This window comes from Hyaena hyaena, unplaced genomic scaffold (assembly GCF_003009895.1).
Source record: "Hyaena hyaena isolate Hyena2069 unplaced genomic scaffold, ASM300989v1 scaffold_409, whole genome shotgun sequence".
Classification (NCBI taxonomy): Eukaryota; Metazoa; Chordata; class Mammalia; order Carnivora; family Hyaenidae; genus Hyaena; species Hyaena hyaena.
This window is the reverse complement of record NW_024081046.1, coordinates 907,126-917,622: the sequence shown is the minus strand read 5'-3', so window position 1 is coordinate 917,622 and position 10,497 is coordinate 907,126. Positions and strand designations below refer to the sequence as shown.

Here is a 10,497-nt window from a genome sequence, read left to right as displayed (position 1 = left end):
CACCCCCCCCCCCCCCCCGGCTACAGGGAGGCAGAGCCAGGGGGCCTGAGCCTACATAGCCCGGGCCGCCCCCAGGTGCCCGGAGCCAGTGGGCCGGGGCCGTGGGAAGGCCTGTGTGGCCGTGGGACCCGCGTGGCAGCATCTCTGAGCCTTTGGTGGGAAGGTAAACGCTTCAGCAACGCCTCTGGGAGGCCACAGCCCCGGGCACGTTTCCTTATTTTCCCCACGACACGGGAGAGAGAGTGAGGCCACCCACCTTCCGGTCCGTCTCACAGGGACTGCGCAAGCAGGGACAGCGGCTGGGTGTGGGTCCGCATTTGCAAGTTTTGTATTTTGGTGAACGGGAACAGATGAGGAAAAGTAGGTGAAAAGCAGCAGCCGTAAGCCCTGGAGGAGCAGGGGGGGGGCACCCAGCACCCACCTGTCGAGCACGTAGCCCAGGGCCTTGTGCCGGATCCCCGAGTACACGGACGGGCTCGTCTCCCAAGCGACCAAATTGGAAGCGTCATGGAAAAGGTGGATGTTCACCAAGTCAAAGGCACTGCGGGGACAGAAGAGCCGTGGTGACACAGGCTGGAGTGGCCGGGCACCTGCGTCCCGCCTACGCCGTCCTGGCCCAGCTCCCGAGGGCGACGGGGAGCCAGGGCCCCAGGGTCGCAGGGGGCAGCCCCGCCCGGGCCCACGCGTGTCCTGCTCGGCCGCTCCAGGCTGCCCGGGACGCCCCTGCCTGGTCAGAGAGAACACACGCGGCCTCAGCGTCGGTCCTAAAACATGTCTGGTCGCTGAGAAGGGGCTGTTTCCTGTCAAAGACAAATGTGTGGAGTGATTGCAGGAACTTCCCCAGGCCAGGAGGGGGGTGAGGAGTTAGAGGGAGGAAGGAGGGGGGGAAGGAGAGAGGAAAGAAAGAAGACAGAAGGAGGAGGTAGAAGAGGAAGGAGGAAGGGAGGGGAGGAGGGGGAGGGGGGAGGGGAGGGGGAGGTGGAGAAGAGGCAGGAGCAGGCAGCACAATCCCAGGCCTGGACCCTTCAAGGGCAGCTGGGGGGGGCTCATCCGCTGCTCCCCGTGGGTTAGTGACACTAGAAGAGGGGCACTAGGTGGGTCCTTTCACCCAAGAAGCCCCCGGCTCACAGCGCCAAGAAGCCCGCAGGGGACCGGGCAGCCCTGCTGTGGGTCTCTGCGCCGGGGGAGGCGGGGAGGCAGGAACCTGGCTGTCGGCCTTCCTGCCCCACGGGGAGCCCGAGGCGTCGCCGCAGACAGGCGGCCTCACGGGGGTCGGTGTGGGGGCACAAGCACACTGCAGCTGTCACAGTGCCAGGACTCGGGGCCCAAGACCCCGTGAGATGCGTGTGCCAAGCTCACGACCATGCGCGGCGTGCGCCAGGGCACAAGGTGCTCCCTGGAGCCCATCAGTGAGTCTGCACCTCCGCCAGGGGCTCCTCCGCCCCTGCTCCAGGGAGCCCGCCGGACGGGCTCTGGGGAGGGTCCCGGGCCAACAGCAGAGGAGGCTGAGGGCCGGCCTGGGGTGGGGCGCCCCGCCTGCATGCACCCTCAGCCAGCAGGCCTTCCCAGGGCCACCCTAGGGCCCTGAGAGCGGGTGCAGACGGCCGGCGTCCTCAGCCCTGCGTGGCCCCGTGAGCACACGTTAGGAAAGCAGGTAAGGGGTTTCAGCAGCAGGGGTGGGGCCGAGCCGGACGGAGAGCTAGCCAAAGGGGGCAGGGCCCGAGGGTCGGGCCGGGGGGGGGGGGGTCCGCCTGCCCCGTGCTCTGGGCTGACTGCAGCGGACCGCGGCCGCGCTGGGAGCACCGTGGGAGCGCTGCCTGGGCGACGCTCGTGCCACGGGAGGAGGTGGTGGGGCCTCTGTGGGCCGGCGCGGGCGCATGGGATGCGGGGACCAGCGACGACATGCCCTGTCACACGGCGTCACCAAGAACAAGGTGGGCCAGAGTGGTGGGCACTTGGGGCTTTCAGGTCAGGGCAGCTCCCCACACCACTCGTGCACAATGGGCGGGAAGGTTCCAGAATTTAGAAACGGAGGTAAAGTCCCCACAGTAAACCTACCAGTCCGCGACACACCATCTTGTCCGAACGAAGCCTTTTCTTGACCACTTGCACTGAAAAATAAACGGGATGCACAGGTGAGCCAGTGCCAAAGAGGAGGGAAGGGTGCATAACAGCCGCCCAGGCGCCGCCCCGGTGCTTTACCATCATCTCTCCGTGGAGGGACCCCTGCTCAGAACCGCAGCGCCTGGTGAAAGCGGAGCACCTCACGCTCAGCCATGGGGACGTGACATCTATGATCAGGCCGCCAGGAGACCAGGACACCCCTGGCCAGGCGCAGAGGACGGCTCGCACACGCCCTGAGAGGTCCCGGCCCGGACGGAAGGGAGCTGGCTGCCAGAGGTCCCGCCCGAAGCCGCCTCCCAAGCGGCTCCAGGGTCAGGGACCCCGAGCGCGGGAGCAGCACAGGCCCCTGGTGTCAGGCCAAAGAAACCCAGCATTTACTTCTGCTATACTTTCCCTAAAAACAGCCTGTGTTCTAGAAGCTGGGAGAAGGGTCTGTGTTTCTCACACTCCTCTCTGGCGGGTTCGTGCAGGGACGGGACGGGGCAGGGGAGAGGCCGGTGGTGCTGTCTTCTCCCTCGTCCAGTGAGCTCACACCGAGCAGGGAGGGGAGGTGTGTCACGCTGGCCCACGCGGGAGCCACGGTCAGCTGGGCCCCCGCACCCGGCAAAGGTCTAACTTCAGAGTCCTGTGTGGTCTGGATTAAATTGCACTTACACAGCCGTTCGCAGCTATTCGCAGCCCAGACAGTGTGGCCAGGGCTCTGCTCACGCGCCGCTCGAGCCCCCAGGAGGCTCTGACCCCCTGAGACACCAGTTTGCAAACACTTCAGAACACGGCATGGAAAAGTGCCATCTTCCCAACCCCAGAGGTGTGTCCCTCTGCCGTCACGGCAGGAACAGCTCCCGGGACAGAGGAGGGTGGCCTGGTGACTTGGCCTCAGTGGGCCTGGGCTTTTGGTGCTGGGGTAACCCCACAGGACCCATGGTTGAATGCTGATGGAAAGGGTTCTGGCTGAGAGACAGGTCCAGAATAACAGGGGCTCTAGACAATTCAGTGGTTACTCTTTCTGTAGTACAAGTAATTCAGTGGCTACAAACCCCTCCGTGACCCCACACCCCCTCAGCGACTGCCCCACCCAAGTTCTGCCCTGAGGACCCGCTCCCCAAGGTGCCTAGCTTGGTTCCTATAGCAATGCCCTGCTGCAGGGAGGGGCTGTCTTCAAGGTCAGTGTCACTTCCGGGTGCGACCCTCTGAAGGCCTCCCTCACCGCCCTGATGCCCTAGGGTCGCCCAGGGCCAGTGTCCACGTCGCGCAGCACGTGTCCACGTGGCCCACCCGCCAGCACCACCTTTGCACGCCTCCTGCTGACTGTGCCGTGGACGCCCTGAGGCCGCCCGCAGGCCAGTGAGGCTGCATCGTGCTCTCCCTCCACCAGGTCTTCAGTTCCAGAAAGCTCCGTCCTGCCACAGCCGCCCTGCAGCTCCTCTTCGGTCTTCCCCTGGGGGAGCAGCGGAGCCTCCCCATGGGCCCCTCGTGTCTTTTAACTGAACTTCCCTGTAAAGAGTGAAACCCGTAGCCCAGCCAAGCGAAAGCAAGCGCGGAGTCGGCGGCAGGGTCCGCTGCTCCTCGCCCGTCCACAGCTCTGCTCGCCGGCTCTGCGCCCTCCCCCCGGCCTCCCTCCTTTTATTTCGTTGTCTTGGGCTGTTTTAGTTTCACAAACCCTGTCTTCTGCCTTCCTTCGCGCTCTGAGTGCCTAAACGTACTTATCCTAAGTCTTTCTCAACTTGCTCCAGAGGACGCGCTTGGTTGGAGTAAATCGCGTCTGGATTTGTTCGGGTCTCGGGCTCCCTGGGTGGGATCCCCACTCCTCTGTTCCCCAGGAACCTCCCCTGCAGCGGCCCTGCACCGAAGGATGGGGCCCCTCAGCCCCGGGGCGCTGCCGACCTTAGACGACCCACAGCCAGTCACTGCGGGGTGCGGGGGTGCTTTTCCCTCCCTGATCTCAGAAGTGCTCGGGACTCGGTGGCTGCTTCCCACCTGCTGTCCCCGAACACTCTCGGCCGAGCCCAGCACCCCTCCTGGCCCTGACCTGAGCTCCCCCCGCTCACGTACAACCCACGGACGCTCCGCAGGCACCAGCGTGCACACTCCTCAAGGCTGCGGCCTCTGCTCCGCCGCTGCACCCATAGCACCCGGGGCAGGTGTGGAGGAGCGAACGGGGATGCATCCACCCTGCTTCCAGAGGGTTCCTTCCAGAAGCCGGGACAGACGCAGGACAGGAGACCCCCCCCTCCCCCCGCTGCCCTGTGCAGGGCGGTGCTGCTGAGGCCGAATACGTGTGGGTTCTTGCCCAGAATTTAACATAACTAGCACTGGTTTTATTTCCATTAAAAATGGAAAGGTATCTGCAAATTTAATAAAAAATTACTGTTCTCAATTCTCAATTATGTGTTAACTAAAGTGTTTCTGTACATGTACGCCTGTATGCGTGTCTTCAATAGGTGTGGGTGAATCTTTTTTTAGATACTTAAAGTTTCCACAATAATATAACACTGTTTAGTATTATTAATAGAACAGATACACAGCAGGCAACAACACCTTACTTTTTCATACATCACAGATTTGTAATAACTATAACTTTCGGAAGATTCTAACTCGCTTTAAGATTTTTAACTACATAGTAAATAAATCTCAAAAAGTTTAACAATATGGCATTGTCACACCCAAATATTTTTTATAATTTTTTTTAAGTTTAGAGAGAATGAGAGACAGCACGTGCACAGGAGCCTAGGGGCGGTTGGAGGGGGGGGAGAGAGAGAGAGGGGGAGAGAGAGAGAGAATCCCAAGCAGGCTCCATGCTCAGCATGGAACTCAACATGGGGCTCGATCCCATGACCCTGGGATCTTGACCCGAGCAGAAATCTAGAGTGAGACATTCAACCGACTGAGCCACCCAGGTGTCCCCACACCCAAATGTTTTGACTAAACATTTGTAGAAAATACATTTCTTTTGAGGTAAGTCATCATTACAATTACAAATGTGTTCAGGTTGCATTTCCAAGTAATTTCACACGATGATAAGGTGGGGCTGCAGCCTGTGACCTCCTGTGTGGAAACCTGTGCTCCGCAGGTGAACGCGGGTCCTTAGGCGTAACGCCGGGGGGCCTTCCAGAAACTGCCTTCCTCACCTATAGAGTGCCCCACAGCCTTCCCCCAGAGGGCCAGGGAGGCAGTCGTGGCCAATGTGGTCACGTTCATGGCACAGACCCAGGGCTGAACACTGCCACCTGCCTGACAGCAGCGGCTCCTTGGAGAAAGGACCAAAACTGACATTTCCCTAAGCCTGGACCCAAGTCCCCTTGCTGTGACCACCCCTTCCCTACTGTGGCTGAGCCCTGGGTCAGGCTGGGCAGGGCTAGGAACACACCTCAGTCATCAGAAGGTGCAAGTGCCTGCCCCGTGAGGCTTCACTGCATAACCCCCTACAGGGAACACGCGTGTGTGCACGTGCGCGCGCGCACACACACACACACACACACACACGCCCACAGCAGCCCTGCACCCAGAAGGGCTGGAGATGGGAATCTGCTGCCTCCATCACGGGCTGGGGGTTCCCTCAAATGTCAATTGATCTGTTTCACTTCCCGGTCACCAGGTGCTTCTGGAGCCCCCTGGAGGCCACCGGGCGACCGTGCAGGGGCAGCAGCAGCCGGGTGCCCACCCAGCTTTCAGGGAGCTGCTGCCGGGGAATGAGACCACGTCACGCCGGGCAGTGGGGGGCTGCCGGATCACTCAGCTTGCAGTATTAAGTCCGTGCTCAGACCTCCTGTTAATAGGATTCCTTTAGCCGGCAGATGGATGGCGAATGCAGGATGGTTCATCCACTAAAGGACGGCATAAATCACCACGGAGAAAAGGGAGGCTGCAAGGGGGTTATCAGCGCGCAGCCTTGCCCGTGAAAGGCCCGCTTTGGAGCATTAGTGAAATTAATCCATCTTTCATAAGCGCTTGGAGCAGTCCCCGTGATCTATGGTAACAACCGATTTCTCACTACGGGCAAGAGGAAAAAAATGCCTCGGCCCTGATCGACTACACAAATCTGCTTTTTAAAAATGGTCTCACATTATCTGGAGTGCTGCTCCCAGAGGCAGCATTTGAAATTCATGCCGAGCCAAAAGCACCCATAAATCAACAGAGAAAGTTTTGTTAGTTTTACATGCGGTGGGCTGTAATTATTTGGAATTGCATTATGCCTCCATCATGGTAATTACATTTAGATTATCCTTAAGTGACAGTAATAAAAGAAGAGAAATCAGGCTTAGGCTAATTCCTTCCCCTAAAAAGTGTTCAGAGAAAGCTGAGCGATTGGCTGGAAGTCTCGGGAACAGGGCTGCGGACACGGCCTCCGAGGGCCCTGCCCGGGGGGACGGACCGTGCGAGGCAGAGGCTCCGAGTACAGACGCAGACTTCCGCACACCCGAAAACACCATGCTAGCGGTGGAATGTTGGGGGCCTTTACGCGTTTTCTAAATACGCTTTTCCTTCTGTTAATGAAGCCACGCGCACTTCACACGCTGTCAGAGCACATGGACCAGATACTGACAGTTTCCGGCGTGGCCGTGGCACGTGGGAACAGAACAAGGATGGTGACCACAGGGAGGCCAGGGTCACCGGGGCCTCAGCAACACACTGCCCTCCAGCCGAGAGACCGAGGTCTGCCTGACGACACCCAACCTTTCCTCTGGGAAAGCGGAGGTCTGCCTGGGGATGGGGCGGTGGCCACCGGGGAGCTGGGGCCTCGACCCCCCCTGCTCCCCCAGGAGAGACGTGTCTGCCCCCACGAAGCCACACCAGCACCTCAGAGGGGGCCGTGCCCTGGCCACAGGCATCGGGGCCCCCGCGGCGCCTGCCCTCTGAGGGGGTGTAGGCAGCGGGACGGCGCCACTGGAGCGAAGCCCTAGACTTCGTGCTGAGCCCGCATGGCCCGGGCCAGCGGAGGGAGGAGCCGGGGTCGGGGCCAGGCCGCAGGGCCCCACGCGCGCTGGGGCTGGGGAGCCAGAGAGAGCCTGAGGGCCAGGGGGCAGGGGGCCCCTCAGAGGGAGGCCCCCCGTCCTGGGGGTACAGAGACTCAGGGTCGGGGGCTCAGCAGGGGCCCAACTGCTCTGTGGGCGGCCCGCTCGGGGCACTACCGTGCCCTCCCCTCCTGGAACCCAGAGGGATGCGGAGAACACCACGGAGGCCGCTTCTCTCGGGCTCACAGCTCGCAGCCCGCAGCCTCCAGGGGCTCCTGGGACGAGGATGAGGCCAGAGGTGCCGCCGGGGGCCCAGGGGCGGGAGGAGGAGGGGGCTGGGAGGAGCGCTGCACACGGGGCGATCGGCAGGCACCAGCCCCCCCAGTGTGAAGCAGAGCTGGGAGAGCAGCATCCGGGCACCCGCGGGTCCCCCCCCGACGCACACGGAGGTGCCACTCAGCACATCCCCATGGAGGCTGGGTCATGGCCAGCCACTCGCTCCTCGGCAAGCACCGCCTTCGGGCAGGTGGACACTGCAGACGCGCCCCTCGCTGGCCCCCCAGAGTCCTGCCCTCCTGTGCACACCTTGCGGGGGACCCACCCCTCTAGGCCACAAGCTCACCGTGCCAGGGTGAGCGTCCCAACCGGGCCGAGGAGGCGACGGGCGATGCTTGGCTGCTGGGAACAGCAGAGAGGCGGCCTGAGGGGCCTGGGGCCAGGGACTCCCTTGTGGACAGGACGCCGGGACGCCTGCTCCCGAACCCCCGGGCGCCCGTCAGGCCTGCTGTGCCCTGGCTCGGCCCCCCCCAGCCCTCCCAGCCGTGTCCCCTGGGGCACGGGGTCACTCTCAGGGACCCCGCTCGGCTCTGAAGCCGACTCTGTGGCCTCTGGCATCTCCGAGGGGACAACAGCCCTGGGTTGAGGTGCAGGGAGGGCCACAGGAGTCCCTCAGCTGCTTCCAGAGCTTTCCGGCCATGCTCCAACCTCAAGGGAAGCAGGGGCTGGGCAGCCAGGACAGGGGCCGGCCCCCTGACACCACGTCCTTGGCTCAGGGACAAGGGATGAGGACGCTCGCCCGGAATGACAAGCACGCCCATCCTTCACCCTGCACTCGGGTCACAGACAAGTTAATGCCGTCGTGGCCTTGCTGGAAATCAGCTCCCGGTGCAGGTGGGCGTCTCTGCGGACGGCAGGGAGCCCTCAGGCAGAAGCGCCCTGTGGGGCTGTCCTTCTCGCGTGGAGCCGGCCTCCTGTGTGGCGGGACCACGCCACCCCCGCGCCCCACGTCCCACCGCGGTGTGACAGGACCACAGGAGGCAAGCCCGGCCAGCACGCGAGTCACACAGGATTAGCGGGTTCCGCATCGGCGGTCCCGTTTACTGGTGCCCAATCCAAGATGCCCAGAGCCACAGCGACTGCGCCCAGAAGTGCAGCTGCACAGAAACCTGCCAGACCCCGTGGGGACAGACGCAAGTGCCCGTCAGATAGGAGCAGGCACGTGGACACGGGGGGGGGGGCAGGCACGTGGACACGGGGGGGGCAGGCACGCGGACACGGGGGGGGCAGGCACGCGGACACGGGGGGGGGGCAGGCACGCGGACACGGGGAGGGGGCAGGCACGCGGACACGGGGGGGGCAGGCACGCGGACACGGGGAGGGGGGCAGGCACGCGGACATGGGGCGGGGGGCAGGCACCCCGGACACAGGGAGGCTCCGATTGTCCACAGTGCCTCTTGCCGGCTGCTCCCCCGAGGCCGGACCCGTGACATGGCCAGAGGGCCCTCCCAGCACTGGGGCGCCGGGAGAGGGCCCGCGTCACTGCTGGCCACGTCCACCTGCTGGCATCTCGCGCCTGCGGGGAGGCCCCAGGCTTCTCCGGGCCCCACGTGAACTGATTGTTATTTTCCTACATCCTGTGGGCAAGGTGCTTCTGCCTGGAAACGACGGTTAGAAAACGGGGCGGCTCACACGGGGGCGGACCCGGCTGGCTCTCCTGGCCCCCCCCGAAGACCACCGGGCCGGCCCGCGTGGGGTCAGCCCCTCCCGGAACGACGGCGCAGCCAGGCTGGGGTCCCTGCCCCGAAGCATGAAGACCTCAGGCCCTAAATCCGCTCCTGCTCGCGCACTCGGAGAAGTTCCCGCGAGAGGGGCGGGCGGGCGCCACGCACCTCGGGGAAGTAGTCCTGGGGGAACTTCTCCTTCTCCAGCATGGGCGTGCTCTCCAGCGTGTCCGAGTAGATCTCCTTGCCCGTGACCTTTTTATACTTCTTGGCTGGAAAAGAGCAGAACGGTGACATGAATGGCGGCATCGCTACGCCCCACCCAAGCAGCACAGCCCCGTGGGGAGTGAGGGAGGCCCCAGGGAGGGGACCCGCTGCTCCGGGGACGCCAGTGGCTCATAAATTGCCGTCCACGCCCCAGAGCCCGACACTCCACTTCATTATCCCTTAAGAGCTTCCATCCTGCAGATTTACAAGGGCTAATTGGCATCCTCCGTAAAACCATGAATATGTTCAAGACGGCTGCAGAATTACCGTTCACTCATACCTTAATACGAATTTATTTAATAACATCGATTTCCTCCTCACATCCAGCCAACATCACTCACGTCCAGGGAAGAGCAGTTTTTATGTGAGACAGGGCAGACACGGCGTGGGGCGCTCGGCCTCTCTGCCTGTGGCTCCCCAGACCCCAGGCCTGGGCTGACGCCCCTGTCCGTTCACATCAAGGCCCGGGACTCCTTCCTTCCACAGCCGCACGCCCCACACCCACGCCGGAGTCTCACAAGTGGCCCGGGGGTGTGGAGGCTACTGGCTTCCCCAAGGCCGCAGGCAGGGACCTTGGGCAGCGCGTGGGCCCTGACGGCAGCCGGCTGGGTCCGGGGGCGGGGGGAGCCCACGGCGGGTAAGGGGTGTCTGGGGACGAATCCTGAGGTGTGCTCCCAGAGTCTGCAGGGCTCCCTGCCCCACGGTGCTCCCTTCTGCAGCTCCTGGAACGCGATGCACCCACAGACCCACTGATGGGGGCGGACGGCGGGAGGGAGACAGATGTTCTGGGGTTGGGACAAAGCTCTGGCCACTGTGGGTTCAGAGGAGAGTGAACCCCAGGTCAAAGCAAAGCACTGGAGGGTAAAGACTCATCAACTGTGACCTGCCCCACCAGGGGGACACACGAGGAGACGTTTGGTGACCCGGGGAATTCAGGACAGAGCGGTGACGTGGAGCCATCCCCAGACACACAGCTGCTCACTGTACCCACCGTCCCTCTGGCCCTGTTCCCAAACCCGAGCGCCACCTGCTGAGGTGACTGGTGGGTGTGGGAAGCTGGTCCCCTCACCAGTCACCACTGCCTCCAGACGCCCATTGAGGGAAACAGGGCAAACCCCACTGGCCAGGAGGCTGGTGCCAGGGGGCAGCTGGGC

At 63.0% G+C, this 10,497-nt stretch overlaps 1 protein-coding gene across 3 annotated transcripts in view; it reads right to left on the bottom strand.

Annotated features, from left to right (window-relative positions):
• INPP5A (inositol polyphosphate-5-phosphatase A) overlaps positions 1 to 10,497 on the bottom strand; it is a 167,017-nt gene that overhangs the window by 48,395 nt on the left and 108,125 nt on the right. For all 3 annotated transcript variants that reach the window (XM_039252392.1, XM_039252394.1, XM_039252393.1), the window contains exons 6-8: positions 9,245 to 9,348; positions 2,059 to 2,111; positions 422 to 541 (exon numbers count right to left, since the gene is read on the bottom strand). In XM_039252392.1, coding sequence (XP_039108323.1) covers positions 422 to 541; positions 2,059 to 2,111; positions 9,245 to 9,348 — 277 coding nt within the window. The remainder of the gene's footprint in view (positions 1 to 421; positions 542 to 2,058; positions 2,112 to 9,244; positions 9,349 to 10,497) is intronic.